This window comes from Barbus barbus, assembly GCF_936440315.1.
Source record: "Barbus barbus genome assembly, chromosome: 29".
In the NCBI taxonomy this organism is placed as follows: Eukaryota; Metazoa; Chordata; class Actinopteri; order Cypriniformes; family Cyprinidae; genus Barbus; species Barbus barbus.
In genome coordinates, this window is record NC_136757.1 from 14,119,646 (window position 1) to 14,133,872 (window position 14,227).

Sequence of the window (14,227 nt, forward strand, 5' to 3'; positions counted from 1 at the left end):
GTATTAATCAGTTATCGGCCATATGAATGTAAATGAAAATAATTATTGGTCATTCAGTTTCGGCCGAAATTGTATTATCAGTGCATCCCTACCTTTTTTTATATATATATATATATATATATATCACCAATAGCTTTTAACAGTCTGCCAAAATCTTGCTAGTTTGTATTAGTCAGGAAAAAAACATTTTTTTAGATATCCATTTTTGTCCAATTTCCAGGAAAAATAAAGCCTGTAATTTCAAATGTGTATATATATCAGATAAATGTTTAGTGGCCTTTTTAGAGTGCATTACAATTGAAATAGTCTTAAACCTAACACACGTGGACTAAAAGCTGCAAAACTCCAGTTCTAAGTTTGACAGTATTTTAAATTCCAAGGTTGGGCTTGTTGATATTTCTAACCTTCATTTTTTTCCTCCACAGAACTTAAAATCCCAGATAACGGAAACGTTTTCTACGCCATGAACTCATCTGCCAACTATGACTTCATGTTGCGAAAGCGTGGCACCCCCAAAACCTGCCGCTCGAAGAGCTCGCCGAGCCTGACTCTACCACGTGTGAAGCAGAAAGGGTTCAAAATACCCAAGGGCTTCTTCTGAAAGCGCTCTGCCGAGTCCGGCAAGCCTGAAGCTGTTGGACATTACCAAGAGTCACTTTATTAACCCTGACAGTGTTATCTGGATCTTTTATCTAATGGATTTATTTCATTATTGAGCTGCTCGTTTCTTGCAGGAAGCTGTTCCTGTGTTTCCTGTCCCTACGGACTATGCGACAGGCACAGGAGGACCACTGTGGTTCTTACAAGGTTTGCCTTAAGACTGCACATTAGAGGCACACTGTGTGTGAGAAGCATTTACCAGATGCAGTCGTTCACACATGAGCACACTAAACAAAGACATTTCAAGCACTTTAGAAAGCTCCCGAAAGCAGGAGAGAAGTGAGAGTAGTCCTTGGTCCTTTTCAAATTCAAAGTGGATTTTCTATTGATTCATCCTCAAACGGACTCTCCCTTCGGACTCAATAGCAAAATTTGCTATCACAGTCTCACGGTATAGCTACAGTATTACATGTACAGTAAAACAATGTCAATTGTATAGACTTTTGTTGCTTTTTGTTCTTTTACAATGTTTGTTTTGATTGTTGCTGCCGCCGCCAGTTTAGCTTGCCTGTTTTCCTGTAACTGATTACAAATTGAAACTAACCTTTCAGGCAATAATCGGATCACTCGAGACTGAAAGATTCTCTTTTGACTGCTAAGTGACTTGGTTAAAGTCACATTTGAGCATGAGGAGATGACCGGTCTGGGTTGCAGGATTTACACTGTTATTTATGGTTATTAAATAAGCATAAATAATATTACTTGTGCTAATTAGTGTATATAAAATGCAAATGTTGCTATCTAAGTCTAAGAAATATATCAATGCCAAAGCCGTTCTCTTTTATTTGCAGCTGGCCTCTCTCTGTGATTCACATTATAACACTGTAACTCTACAGAAAGGCTTTTTTGTACCAAACACTGTGAGTGGCTTCACCCTGTTAAGCCTTTTTGCATTGTGAATTAAATCCATGAGTGCTTTCTTACCATGTGATCTAATATGATAAGAAAATTTGAGGAGATGTTCCTATCAGGAGAGATTTCAGATGTGTTTACTCAGCCAGAGGTGAATGTTCGTGTGTGTGCGGTTTCATTTGAGAGAAATGATATAGAGGAATTTATATTGTAATACAATGAAAGAAATACACCAAGCATTTGTGAATTTTTCTGCTTCTATGCCAACTATACAGCTGAACTGGAATAAAAATATAGATTGTGCGTAATTTATGATTTATGAAATGATCAAAATGCATAGAGAAAATTATATAACAATGGTGATTTCACTGTTTAAAATGTCTTCTTGACAAACATGCTGTCAGGAAACTACAACCGTGAAGTGAAATTCTCCTGCCTGCAGCTTGTCATTCAACACATGTGCCATATCCAGACTTCATTTTGTATTTGTTTTTGTCCCTTTTTTACCCTTTTGTATGTCTGAATCTAACTCTGAATGTTAATGTCCAAGTTTGAATGTTGAATTCCAGTTTGTGCCATTGCCCCATTTTTATTTATAAGTTTGTAATTGTTTTATTTATAATTTTATTGTTGTGAAAATTAATAAATGCACCTTTGTATCTACAGACAAGCACTACATTTTTAAAGAACTTACAAATAAATGTGGAGGGCGCCGAGACCCCAGAACGTGACGCTGAAGTGTTTTTTTATTTCACTTACACAAGCCACATGTTGCTGTAAACACTTTCCCTTTGAACTTTAGATCCCTCAACTATAGAAAATGTCAGACAACCAAATATGGCATCAGTAATAAACATTAAAACAGGTATTATTTATAAATAAACATGGGTATTAATTCATTTAAATTAAATGTTAAAGTGATAAATGTTTATAAATCCATTTTTCATATTTTACTAATATTACAAATACAGCCAGGGTAAACATTAGGATAAGTAAAATGTGCATAAACAAAAAAATAAAATAACATATACAGTGGGGCAAATAAGTATTTGATACACTGCCGATTTTTCAAGATTTCCCACTTACAAAGAATGGAGAGATCTGTAATTTTCATCGTAGGTACACCTCAACTGTGAGAGACAGAATATAAAAAATAATCCATAAAAATTGCACTGTATGATTTTTGAATAATTTCCATTTTATTGCATGAAATAAATATTTCATACAATAGAAAAATAGAACTTAATATTTATTACATAAACCTGTGTTTACAATTACAGAGGTCAGACGCTTCCTGTAGTTCTTGACCAGGTGCACACACACTGCAGCAGGGATTTTGGCCCACTCCTCCATACAGGTCTTCTCCAGATCTTTCAGGTTTTGGGGCTGTCGCTGGACAACACAGAGTTTCAGCTCCCTCCAAAGATTTTCTATTGGGTTCAGGTCTGGAGACTGACTAGGCCACTCCAGGACCTTGAAATGCTTCTTACGGAGCCACTCCTTAGTTGCCCTTGCTGTGTGTTTGGGGTCATTGTCATGCTGGAAGACCCAGCCACGACCCATCTTCAATGCTCTTACTGAGGGAAGGAGTTTGTTGCCCAAAATCTTGTGATACATGGCCCCATCCATCCTCCCCTCAATACGGTGCAGTCGTCCTGTCCCCTTTGCAGAAAAGCACCCCCAAAGCATGATGTTTCCACCCCCATGCTTCACGGTTGGGATGGTGTTCTTGGGATTGTACTCATCCTTCTTCCTCCAAACACGGCGAGTGGAGTTTATACCAAAAAGTTCTATTTTGGTCTCATCTGACCACATGACCTTCTCCCATGCTTCCTCTGGATCATCCAGATGGTCTTTGGCAAACTTCAGACGGGCCTGGACATGTGCTGGCTTGAGCAGGGGAACCTTGCGCGCTTCAGGATTTTAATCCATGACGGTGTAGTGTGTTACTAATGGTAACCGTTGAGACTGTGGTCCCAGCTCTCTTCAGGTCATTGACCAGGTCCTCCCGTGTAGTTATAGGCTGATCCCTCACCTTTCTCAGGATCATTGATACTCCACGAGGTGAGATCTTGCATGGAGCCCCAGTCCGAGGGAGATTGACAGTCATCTTGAATTTCTTCCATTTTCTAATAATTGCACCAACAGTTGTTGCCTTCTCACCAAGCTGTTTGCCTATTGTCCTGTAGCCCGTCCCAGCCTTGTGCAGGTCTACAATTTTGTCCCTAGTGTCCTTAGACAGCTCTTTGGTCTTGCCCATAGTGGAGAGGTTGGAGTCTGATTGATTGAGTGTGTGAACAGGTGTCTTTTATACAGGTAACGAGTATAAACAGGTGCAATTAATACAGGTAATGAGTGGAGGATAGGAGGGCTTCTTAAAGACAAACTAACAAGTCTGTGAGAGCCAGAATTCTTGCTGGTTGGTAGGTGATCAAATACTTATTTCATGCAATAAAATGGAAGTTAATTATTCAAAAATCATACAATGCGATTTTCTGGAATTTGTTTTTATATTCTGTCTCTCACAGTTCTTATTTTTGAAACATAAAGCTGTTTTTAGATATTGTTGAATTAACGCTTTAAAATTAGGAGGAGAACTGAGGAGAAGAAGGTCTCAGGCAATCAGCGTCCACAATCGGAAAAACACATTTTGTAATTATTATTTTGTGGTCATTTAATACAATAAGAACACTACAAGGAACAATAATAAACACTAAAGAATGTCATGCAAATATTTAACCCAATGCAACAAGCAAAAAACTACATTACATCTGCATTTAAGGCTTTAAGCTTGCTTTCATTGCTTCAGCACGATTGCCAAACTTTCCAGAGGATGGATGTTTTTTGGGGATTATGCTGAGGGTTTTGAGGTATCTAATTTTTTTGGATGGAGGTGTGTAAGACAGGGGAAGGGTGTCATCGTGAGGGGTATGACACCTCACATCCTCCAAAAGGTCATTCAGTCGAACAGTCAAGGAGTCCAGAAATGGCTCATCCTGTAGATGGTAAGTGAGATCTGAAATTTCCCGCAGTAAGCTCTCACACCTTTGCCTTTTCTTTGTATTGGTGGTGTCTTTATGAGGAATGATGCTGTCACTGGGAGGGGTGCTGCTAGTGTCCACTGGCTCACGAACCTAAAGTGACCAATAATATCATATTTCCTTTAGAGAATGGTTGTAACTCTTTGATAGGGATGTAACGATTAACTGCAAGCCGGTTGAAAATCTGTACAAATATGTGAAGATTCAAATTGGTTGAGATCCTAAACAAATCACGATACAATTGACCGTTCACAAAGTCCCTCCATGTAAATAATCAATAACTTCTGGAAAAATGTTGATTGCAGACAGAAAGGTCTGCAATATGCATTCGAGGGATATAGGATGTGAATGTGACTCTAAATGAAATAAAATTAGTGCTGTCAAACAATTAATCACGATTAATCGCATCCAAAATAAATTTGTTTACATAATGTGCGTACTGTGTATATTTATGTATATATAAATACACACACATGCATGTATACATTTGAAAAATATTGACATGTATTTAAATGCATATATTTCATAAAATGTACAAATATATTTATAACATTTTTCTTAAATATATCCATGCATATGTGTGTATTTATATATACATAATAAATACACACAGTAGGCACTCATACTATGTAAACAAAAACTTGTATTTTGAATGCGATTAATCATTTGACAGAACTAAAACAAAATAAAGATTGAAGCTATATGACAGGGTAAAACTGAACTACTTTACCTGGCGATTGAGACTGAGTATAACAACATAGGAGCAACACTGTTCCTGTAAAGTTGGGTACATATATCTTTATTCACTATTACAATCATTAAAAAGCAAAAGCAGTGTGCATTTATAACGTCACATTCAGTCAGTCATCCTAGCTAGCAATAGCTAACTACGGTAACATTATTAGCCTAAACGTGCTGTAAGGGGTGCCCATGCGTGACCAAAATAAAAAAAATGCGCTGTGTAAATAAGTTCAGACCGCGCATTTGCGTAGGACATGGTTGACAGCTGTTAATGCACAATCATCGTTTTAGATCGACAAACTGTAATAAACCAAGCTTTCTAATCAAACTGAACACTGAAAACTGACAAGGCAGCGCATATAATTACTTGCTAAGATTAAGTTTGAAAATGATGAAATTTCATATGTATATAAAAAAAGTAAATATTAGCATTTTATTTTAAGTTTACTATAAAATAATTGTATTTGTATTTAATACTCCCTTATTATTTTAAAATATAATAGTATTATCACACTTTATTTTGTTTACTTTATTTAAAACTAAATAAATAAAGTGCAATAATATTATCACTATTATCAATTTATTTTTATAGTTAATGTTTAGTGGGTCACAGTGTGAGGACCAAAACATATCTCCAGGTTCTCTTATGAGAACCAGGCTGAAAAACTATGTGCACCCCTAATGTCTGGTTAGTTCCACAGGTTTCTGGGCCCACGTCATTGGTCTTATCTATACCCTGGACCTCTGTAAAGCCCAAAATATTAGCAGCATCTCAGCCCAGTCCCACACAAGCATGCCACAACAGTGGCATAAACCAAGAGGGAGAAAAATAAAACCGCTGCCCGTAACCGCTGTTGTGGTGGTGAAGGCAAACCAGAAATGGAAACCCATCTTCTGTCACTACAGTAATAGCAGGTGAGTTGTTTTTCATGCTTTATAAATAAGGATAGAAATATCAAATATGATAAACCATGTAATTTACTGTAGCGTTGGAGTACCAGTAATCTGGATTTTTATAACCAGTAGACGTAAATTTTGTATTTTGCAGAGCTTTGTCTGAAGTGACAATTGAGGATTTGGAATCAATGAGAGGATTGACAGGGACACCTATGAAATACATAGCAAACAGGCCACCAATACATGTAGCAGTAGGTCAGGAAAAGTACCCTCTTGGAAGTAGTTTGAGCTACCAGGTAAAGCAGTGATACAGATGAAAACTTGATACAGATTAAGATTTATTATCATTTGCTGCCAGCCACAGTTTATTACAAAATAAAACATTCACAATATAACAATAATTTGAAAGGTTACAAATTGGATACAGAATGCAAATTCATTATAATAACTTGTGTGACAGGGAGAGAGAAATCATGGCCACAAGTTAACTGGAGCACTTTGCTGTCCCTTAGTGCTTTCTTCAGCAGCCTATGCCTGAATGATGTGTTGCTGAAAATTAGACAACATACACACCACAAACCATATCTGATTTATATTGCCTAACGTGGAATTAGGGATCCTACCAGATACTATCTTAAAATTTTTGACTCTGGCTGTTGCTCTTTCTATATGCACTGTGTGTTTGTCTATTTTTTTTGTTATCTGAACATCTGGAACTGGCATTTGAAGATTTGACTTTGCAAACGGAGGAATGTTTAGTTTAAGGCCAAGCTCCTTCACATCTTTCTCAATGAGAAATCCCTTATCCACCATGAGCCCATCACCTCTCTTAAGATAGCCACACTGAAGCAGACCTTTCAGTAAATCTTTGATTTTGCACTGTCTAAATAGCTCTTGGTCAGAAATTGATCCTGTATAAAGTGTAGATGCAAACATAATGGAGCCACGAGGATCACAGGCTATCAAAGACTTAAGTGTGTTAGTAGACTTGTAGTTAGAATAAGTCTGACTTTGTACTAACAGTGAGCTGGGTTTCTCTATCTTTAGCTCTGTGCAATCAAGAATTGCAAAAGTTGTTGGAAACCCTGCTTTGTAGTTATCGGGCATGTTTTCTGTGATGATGTCCCTGTGTGGCCAAACAGACAGATTACCTAGCCTGTCATACATGAAGTCAATCCAAGAACTGAATAAATTATTAACAGTTTGCACATCAATTTTAAATTTGAAAGCTAGCTCTTTCAGGTCGAAGTTTTGTTTTAGTTTCATAAGTACAAGTAGAAATTGTTCATGGAAAGGCATATGGCGGATGTGCCTGTTCAATTGATCATATTTCAAGAGGATGTGTGTTTGTGGGACTGTTTCATTATCTGGTAGTCTGAAAAATCTGCACAAATTGTTAAATTCATCGTAAGTGAACCCAGTGCAGTATTTGAAATAGTTAGGGACACTGCTGTTATTTATAGTCTCTGGTGTTAGTGGGTAACGAGCCTGATGAGTTTGTATTTTGTCCCTTAGCAAGTCATTTTCTTCTTCTTTTTGAGCAAGAAGAGTCTTCAGTCTTTCCAGTTCCTCTTGTGTTTCTTTTATCTGGAGTTGGTCATCTGTGCACTCTGTAAACATAAGAATGAAATTATTAACTAGTGTTTTATTAACAGGACATAAACACAATTTAAATAACTTAAAAACATTGTAATATTTTTTTATTTTCTTGTGTGGGTGTAGCTCCCATTATTGGACAACACTTGGCCAAGATCCTCCCTATCAAACCCTACTGATGATTTTCCATTTTTCCCTTGGCCACCATAACCAAGCACTTTTTTTACAGTCCTAACAAAAGAGCAGATGGAATTCTACAATGCCATGATGGTCTCAAATTCTGAATCTGAGGCACTGAAGAAAGAAACCAGACAACAGAGCATCAACAACATCTGGCACTGTGTCCGCTCTCCTCGTCTTACTTTATCCTCTTTCAAGAGAGTATACTCCAGGAAAGCAGACTATGAGCAGCTTGCCACCAGCATGCTGAGCAAGAAGACACTGCAAACCAAAGCAATGAAGAGAGGCCTGGAGCTTGAGCCAGTTGTTGCAGCCCAATACACAGAAGTCACAGGAAACCAAGTCTACAGATGTGGCTTTGTCATCAATCCCAGTGCCGCCCATTTAGGTACATCTTCTGACAGGAAAGTCCTTCAGCGCAGCTACGACAAAAACTATGGACTTTTATAAGTAAAGTGCCCAGACCAATACAGCTACACAGGTTGTCGATACCTCCGGAAGAACAGTAATGACTGCTACAGTCTCAAATGTAATCATGAGTACTTTTACCAAGTTATAGGACAGATGGGGTAACTGGGATGCCATGGTGTGATATTTTTTTTTGGTTAAGTGTGATAATGATAACCATCTGGAACGCATTCACTTTGATGCAGAAATTAAAAATTAAAACTAAACTAGACTGGTTCTTTTTTGAGTATTTCCCACCAGCCCTGTGCAGTTAGAGAGATCATTGTAACAAAAAACAAAACACATACCCATTTTAGTGACCATAGTGCTCTCCTCTGTAGTGGTATACTCCATGAATGATTCTGTTGTCATCTCTCCTGTAATATCCATGGAAACACCTTGTAGATCACACCTGTAAATATAATATATACATTCAATATTAACAAAATAATATGCTTAGCAGGTTATATGACAAGTAATTGTAATTTGTAATGTCAAATGTATATAGAATTAAAAATATTGCTTTGTTGTTGTTATTTGCTTTTTCTTTATAGAGAAACACCTGATGTTTTCGGCATTGTCCGGCTTGCTGTCAACTCGAAGTCTTTTCTTTGGCGGCACTGACACTGTTCGCAACTTTGGCGGCCGTCTCTCAGGTGTAAGGTTACTATGGTCATATGTTAATTCTGGCAGAGGATCAGAGTGAGCAGGTGTCGGCCGGCCGTCAACGGAGTGCTGTAGTTTAATGACAGAGGAATGGACTTAACGTTAGTCATCCTAAATTACGTCTAAAGCCTGGCTCACACTGTGCGATTTTGGCCACGATATGGTCATCTGAGAAAAATTTTGAAAAAACTAAAAGACTCCTATAATCCTAGGCTAAAATCTGTAGTCTTTGATCGCTGGTTTGACATGTTCACCGACAGCCGATTAATGGCTGTTGCGATCAAATTTCACCTCCGATGAAATTCTGGCAATGTCAGAAGATTTGGCACACAGTCCTGTAGTGTGACTACCCCTACGATGAATGTCAAACTGCCTCCGTTTTTCAAGACAAGCTATGAGCCGAATTAATACTAGAGAATTATTCTATCAGCCATAAACTCCGGCGATCCCGTCCTCCGCTCACGGAATTCATCTGATATGTTGCCTTTTCTATATAAACACGGGTTGCGCCGCTGTTTTCATGTGGGTGTGTAGAGCTGCATACACTATTCTTCTTAAATACGCCGGTATTGCCGCAGTGATATACTTTTCATGATAGCTAACATTTCGGTCCCGCGTGCAATGCAGTTCGCAGTCACTGGACGTGTATGGGTTGATAATGTAAAACTCTGGACAAGTTTTCTTGCGCACACCCGTTTTCAACTCGTCTTGACTATCGTACAGTCTGACATTAATGACAACTGAAATCCCATAGTGTGACATGATCATCATGTTCGTACAGTCTGACAAGTACATTAAGTATCTTAAAAGTAAATTCATACAGCACAGGACAGGACAGATGGCAGAAATGTCAAGAAAACTGCTTTAGGTTTTCTAATGTTAATGTTTGCTAATGTTAGATATCGCTCTCGGTTACTCACGTAACCTCGGTTCCCCGAAATGAGGGAACGAGACATTGCTATGGGAAATACCCTTTCCTCGAATACTACTGAAGCCGTTCAAGCGCGCGAAATATGAGCGGGAATCCACTCTATATAAGGCAGTGCTTGTACGTCATCCATTAAGAATCTTTGACTGAAGCAACTTGGCATTCTAGGATCCTGAGCTAGGTGACAAAACAATAAGAGCAATGTCTCGTTCCCTCATTTCGGGGAAACGAGGTTACGTTACGTAACCGAGGTTACGTTACGTGATTTACGTATATATATATATATATATATATATATATGTGTGTGTGTGTACATTTACATTTACATTTATTCATTTAGCTGACGCTTTTATCCAAAGCGACTTACAATTGCGATATATGTCAGAGGTCGCACGCCTCTGGAGCAACTAGGGGTTAAGTGTCTTGCTCAGGGACACATTGGTGTCTCACAGTGGATTCGAACCCGGGTCTCTCACACCAAAGGCATGTGTCTTATCCACTGCGCCATCACCACCCGTATATATATATACGTATATGTTTTCTTTTGTTTTAATTTGCCTAACTTTCGATCTGACCCTTTTTAAATGGTGGGCATATACGCAGTTGGCTAGAGCAGTGCTGATTGGGGAGAACGGAGGTGTGCTCACTCTATTGGTTAGTAAGACTGTCCCTCAAGGCTGGCAGTCGTGCATATGCTCTGGATCAGAGTAATATCGCAGCCACATCGCAGGCTTTGCGATTAGCAAATTGCAACGTCTCAAATCGTGATTGCGATTCGATTTCGATTAATCGCACAGCCCTACCAGGTAGTTCCCTCTTCAAAAAGTTAGCAAGCAGAGGGGGACATCACAGGGTTATCCGTTGTGCCAGTGGAATGGCAATCTGCTTGCCACACGAGGCAGCAACACGTATTGCTTGCAGACGCGCCTGTATATTAATCGGCCTAATTTGCAGCACAATCGGCCGATGCCGATTAAATAAAAAAGGCCAAAAATCGGCCGATCAATCGGTCGACCTCTACCGGAGACTCATATCCCCGCAGTGGGGGCAGTCCGACCCTCCAAGCGGCGCCTCTGCGTGAGTGCAACCCAGGCAAAAGACGCACAATTCGTGGCCATCAGAAGACTCGATTGGCTCCGCACAGGAGAGGCAATCGCGAGTCATCCTTGTTTCCGAAGCTCACCGGAACACAGCAGGGGAAGGGAAAGCGTGTCCACTGCAGCGTGTAGATCACGGTGAGTAGTCTTGTTGATAGGCTTCTTGCTTCTCGTAGAAGGTTGGCTGAAGGAAAAGATTCTGAATGGATGATGTACAAGCACTGCCTTATACAGAGTGGATTCCCGTTCATATTTTGCACGCTTGAACGCCATTGGCCAATTTCACTGGCGTGATTCAATAAGACTTCAGTAGCATTCGAGGAAAGGGTATTTCCCATAGCAATGTAGAGTGATGGAATTGAAGGGGAACCAAGGCTTTTAACAATGCATTTCTCCAGTTATAAACTTGTAAAACATACAAAATAAAACAAGGATTGTGCTACACAGTTAAAAAGGTGCAGTATGTATAATTGTGTTACCTTTGAACACACATAGATGTGTTTGCCTGTGGAATGACTTCTCAGATTGTCCACACGGAGTTGCTGGTAAGGCCGTCCACACAAACGTATCCATTTCATACACTTCTCCAGATTTCTGGCAGGTTTAGGGAATGGGTGAAACTGTACATTGCCCAGCCTGTCTGGGTACCTGCTGTCTGCGTTGCAAGTCCCATACGAGCACCTTTTCAACATTTTTCATGTTAACAACCAACGTTAGTTTACTGTGCCTGTTGTGTTTTGTTTGTCGGGCAAGATGGTGGATAGAAATATCTGCGTTCTGATTGGTCAGATCACCTGTCAATCAAGCTCTTTGCAAACGGTCAATTGGAGTAGGAGTTTATATGACTGTATCTCTGAGGGGAACTGACTATCTTTAAAAAATGTTTAAGTTGCATTTTCTTTTCATCTTGCCTCTGAACGATGCATGTTAAAGTAGATTTCATAAGGCAGCTCTAGCTCACTAGCTAGAAACACTAGCTCATTGCTGTTCATAAGCGTCACCTGCTGGCAGAGAGTGAATTTGCATCTCATTCCGCTCGTCTGCTGTTTCGTTCAGATATGTTTTATGTATAGTTTCACAATACTAAATTCAGATCATTCTGTTTTTGCTTCAAATTTCGAAATTATACAGTCTAATTTAGATTAAAAACTGCTCATGCTGCATGTATGCTGCATCTTTGTTTGGATCATGATTAAAATGCAATGGTTGCAAACTTGCCTCTAATTTTAAATGGAAAGAGAAAATTTATTTGTGTAACTTATTTGATTTGGTGGTTTGTTTTAAAATTTCAATTTAGTTTTGTTATATTTCAGTTTCACAAAGAACAGCAATAGCCTAATAAAACGACAACTTTTCATTTACTGTATAATGTCTTCAATCTCATTTTGTAAAAAAAACAAAATCGTTAGAAAATCGAATCGTGAAATCAAAATCATGAATTGAATCATGCGTTGAGTGAATCGTGACATCCCTACTCTTTGACAATGTAATTCATCATGTAAAAAGATCTCTTGAAAATAAATGATTGCTGACCTCTCCTAACACAGGATGGTTTTTGTGCTCCTCGATCCTTGGGAAGCAGGCAACATATTGCTCCTCAAGCTTCACTGCTGATGGGTTTTTTGTTAAGGCACATCTTAGACGCCCAGCGGTCTTCTTCCGCTGTTTATGAATGTCATCAGGTATCTGAAAAAACATATAATACCAATTCAATTTCTTACTTGTAGGCACCTATACCTATTTTGATTTCCCCTTTATACTGACACATTTCTTTCTTTCTCCCTCACTCTGTGACTTTTCTTCACCTATATAACATACTGATATATTCATTACACACGCAACACACACTGCATTACATACTATGTTATATTTATATAAAGTTATATTTTGCTTTAAAACTTAATTTAAGAAATGTAAAAATTTTTTGTTGCTGGTTCCCTCAATTATGTTACGGAGTAGAATGAGCCGGTTGTAACAACATTTATAGTCAAATACTTAGCTCAGTCATTGAATAAATATAAATATACACCTTGTAATCAGGGAATCTGATTAGATGAACCACATATATTCTGGCTGGGCAGTCCAGTTTCTTAGAGTCTTGAAGACGTCGCCTTTCTTCATAACAATGGTCTGAGTGGTCATCAAGCTAAAGACAATACACAATATACAGTTCATCTGTGTCGATATTTAGTGCCCATACTTGTCAAAGAGACTAGCATATGAATTAACCTAGCACCAAGGCTTTTCAATAAGCTACTTCTGACTCGCCACATAATATGAGATATGACCCTGGACCACAAAGTAGCACGGGATATTTGTAGCAATAGCCAACAATACATTGTATGGGTCAAAATGATCGATTTTTCTTTTATGCCAAAAACCATTAGGTTATTAAGTAAAGATCATTTAATTAAATGCGATTTTCTCAATATTTAGATTTTTTTTTTTGCACCCTCAGATTCCAGATTTTCAAATAGTTGTATCTCGGCCAAATATGGTCCTATCCTAACAATCCATACATCAATGGAAAGCTTATTTATTCAGCTTTTATGTCATTTATACATCTCAGTTAAAAAAAAAAAGACCCTTATGGCTGGTTTTGTGGTCCAGGGTCACATGTGTGAGGCAAAGTGCATGCAAGGTAACTGTTTATTGACATACCAGTTGTAGTTGTCTTGTCAGTTTTTCGTGTTTGTGCTTGTCTACCCCTTGGTGACAGGAGTAGACCCTCCTCCCCACCACCATGAAGGGTATCCCGTCAAATGGAACATATTGGAGTCTCCACTTAATTTTTTTGGATACGGGTTTAGGGTCTGTAAAAGTAAGTTAACTACGGTAGTAACTTAAATAGGTTTTCTCAGCGCAATATCTAGCTTTGGGAAATAAGTTACACCAAATAAATCCTGATTTAAATCTTGTCATTTCAGCGCTACAAAAACTCACCGTCCACTCCAAAAGCCTTGTCTTTCGTCCAAACGATGAACTTTGTCACCGTGTCCTCCTCGAACCCCCTAAGTTTACGATCAAAACACCCCTTTGAGGGGAATCTTTGACAACAACCGTTTGGCATTTCGCCGCGAGATTTTGCAAGACTTGCGTCACTTCCGCCTGTAGCGGTATCC

The 14,227-nt window shown here is 38.7% G+C and overlaps 2 protein-coding genes across 7 annotated transcripts in view; one reads left to right on the forward strand and one right to left on the reverse strand.

Moving 5' to 3' along the window:
• The window catches only part of LOC306849487 (ral guanine nucleotide dissociation stimulator-like), a 28,688-nt gene extending 26,177 nt beyond the window's left edge, over positions 1–2,511 (forward strand). For all 4 annotated transcript variants that reach the window (XM_079384551.1, XM_079384549.1, XM_079384550.1 and 1 more), the window contains exon 17: positions 426–2,511. In XM_079384551.1, coding sequence (XP_079240677.1) covers positions 426–601 — 176 coding nt within the window. In that variant the 3' untranslated portion in view covers positions 602–2,511. The remainder of the gene's footprint in view (positions 1–425) is intronic.
• Positions 2,242–14,220, reverse strand: LOC306849488 (uncharacterized protein). Of its 3 annotated transcripts, XM_079384552.1 has the most exons (7): positions 14,049–14,220; positions 13,767–13,918; positions 13,135–13,251; positions 12,639–12,791; positions 8,977–9,149; positions 8,723–8,826; positions 6,510–7,801 (listed from the first exon to the last, which is right to left on the reverse strand). In XM_079384552.1, the coding sequence occupies exons 1-7, from the start codon at positions 14,173–14,175 to the stop codon at positions 6,720–6,722; spliced, it is 1,908 nt and encodes a 635-aa protein (XP_079240678.1). In that variant the 5' UTR covers positions 14,176–14,220; the 3' UTR covers positions 6,510–6,719. The 3 variants fall into 3 exon arrangements, with proteins under 3 accessions (XP_079240680.1, XP_079240678.1, XP_079240679.1); XM_079384554.1 differs by lacking the exons at positions 6,510–7,801; positions 8,723–8,826; positions 8,977–9,149 and adding an exon at positions 2,242–4,646 and having other exon boundaries at positions 14,049–14,217; XM_079384553.1 differs by lacking the exons at positions 12,639–12,791; positions 13,135–13,251; positions 13,767–13,918; positions 14,049–14,220 and adding an exon at positions 11,585–11,874.
• Positions 14,221–14,227: the final 7 nt, after the last annotated feature.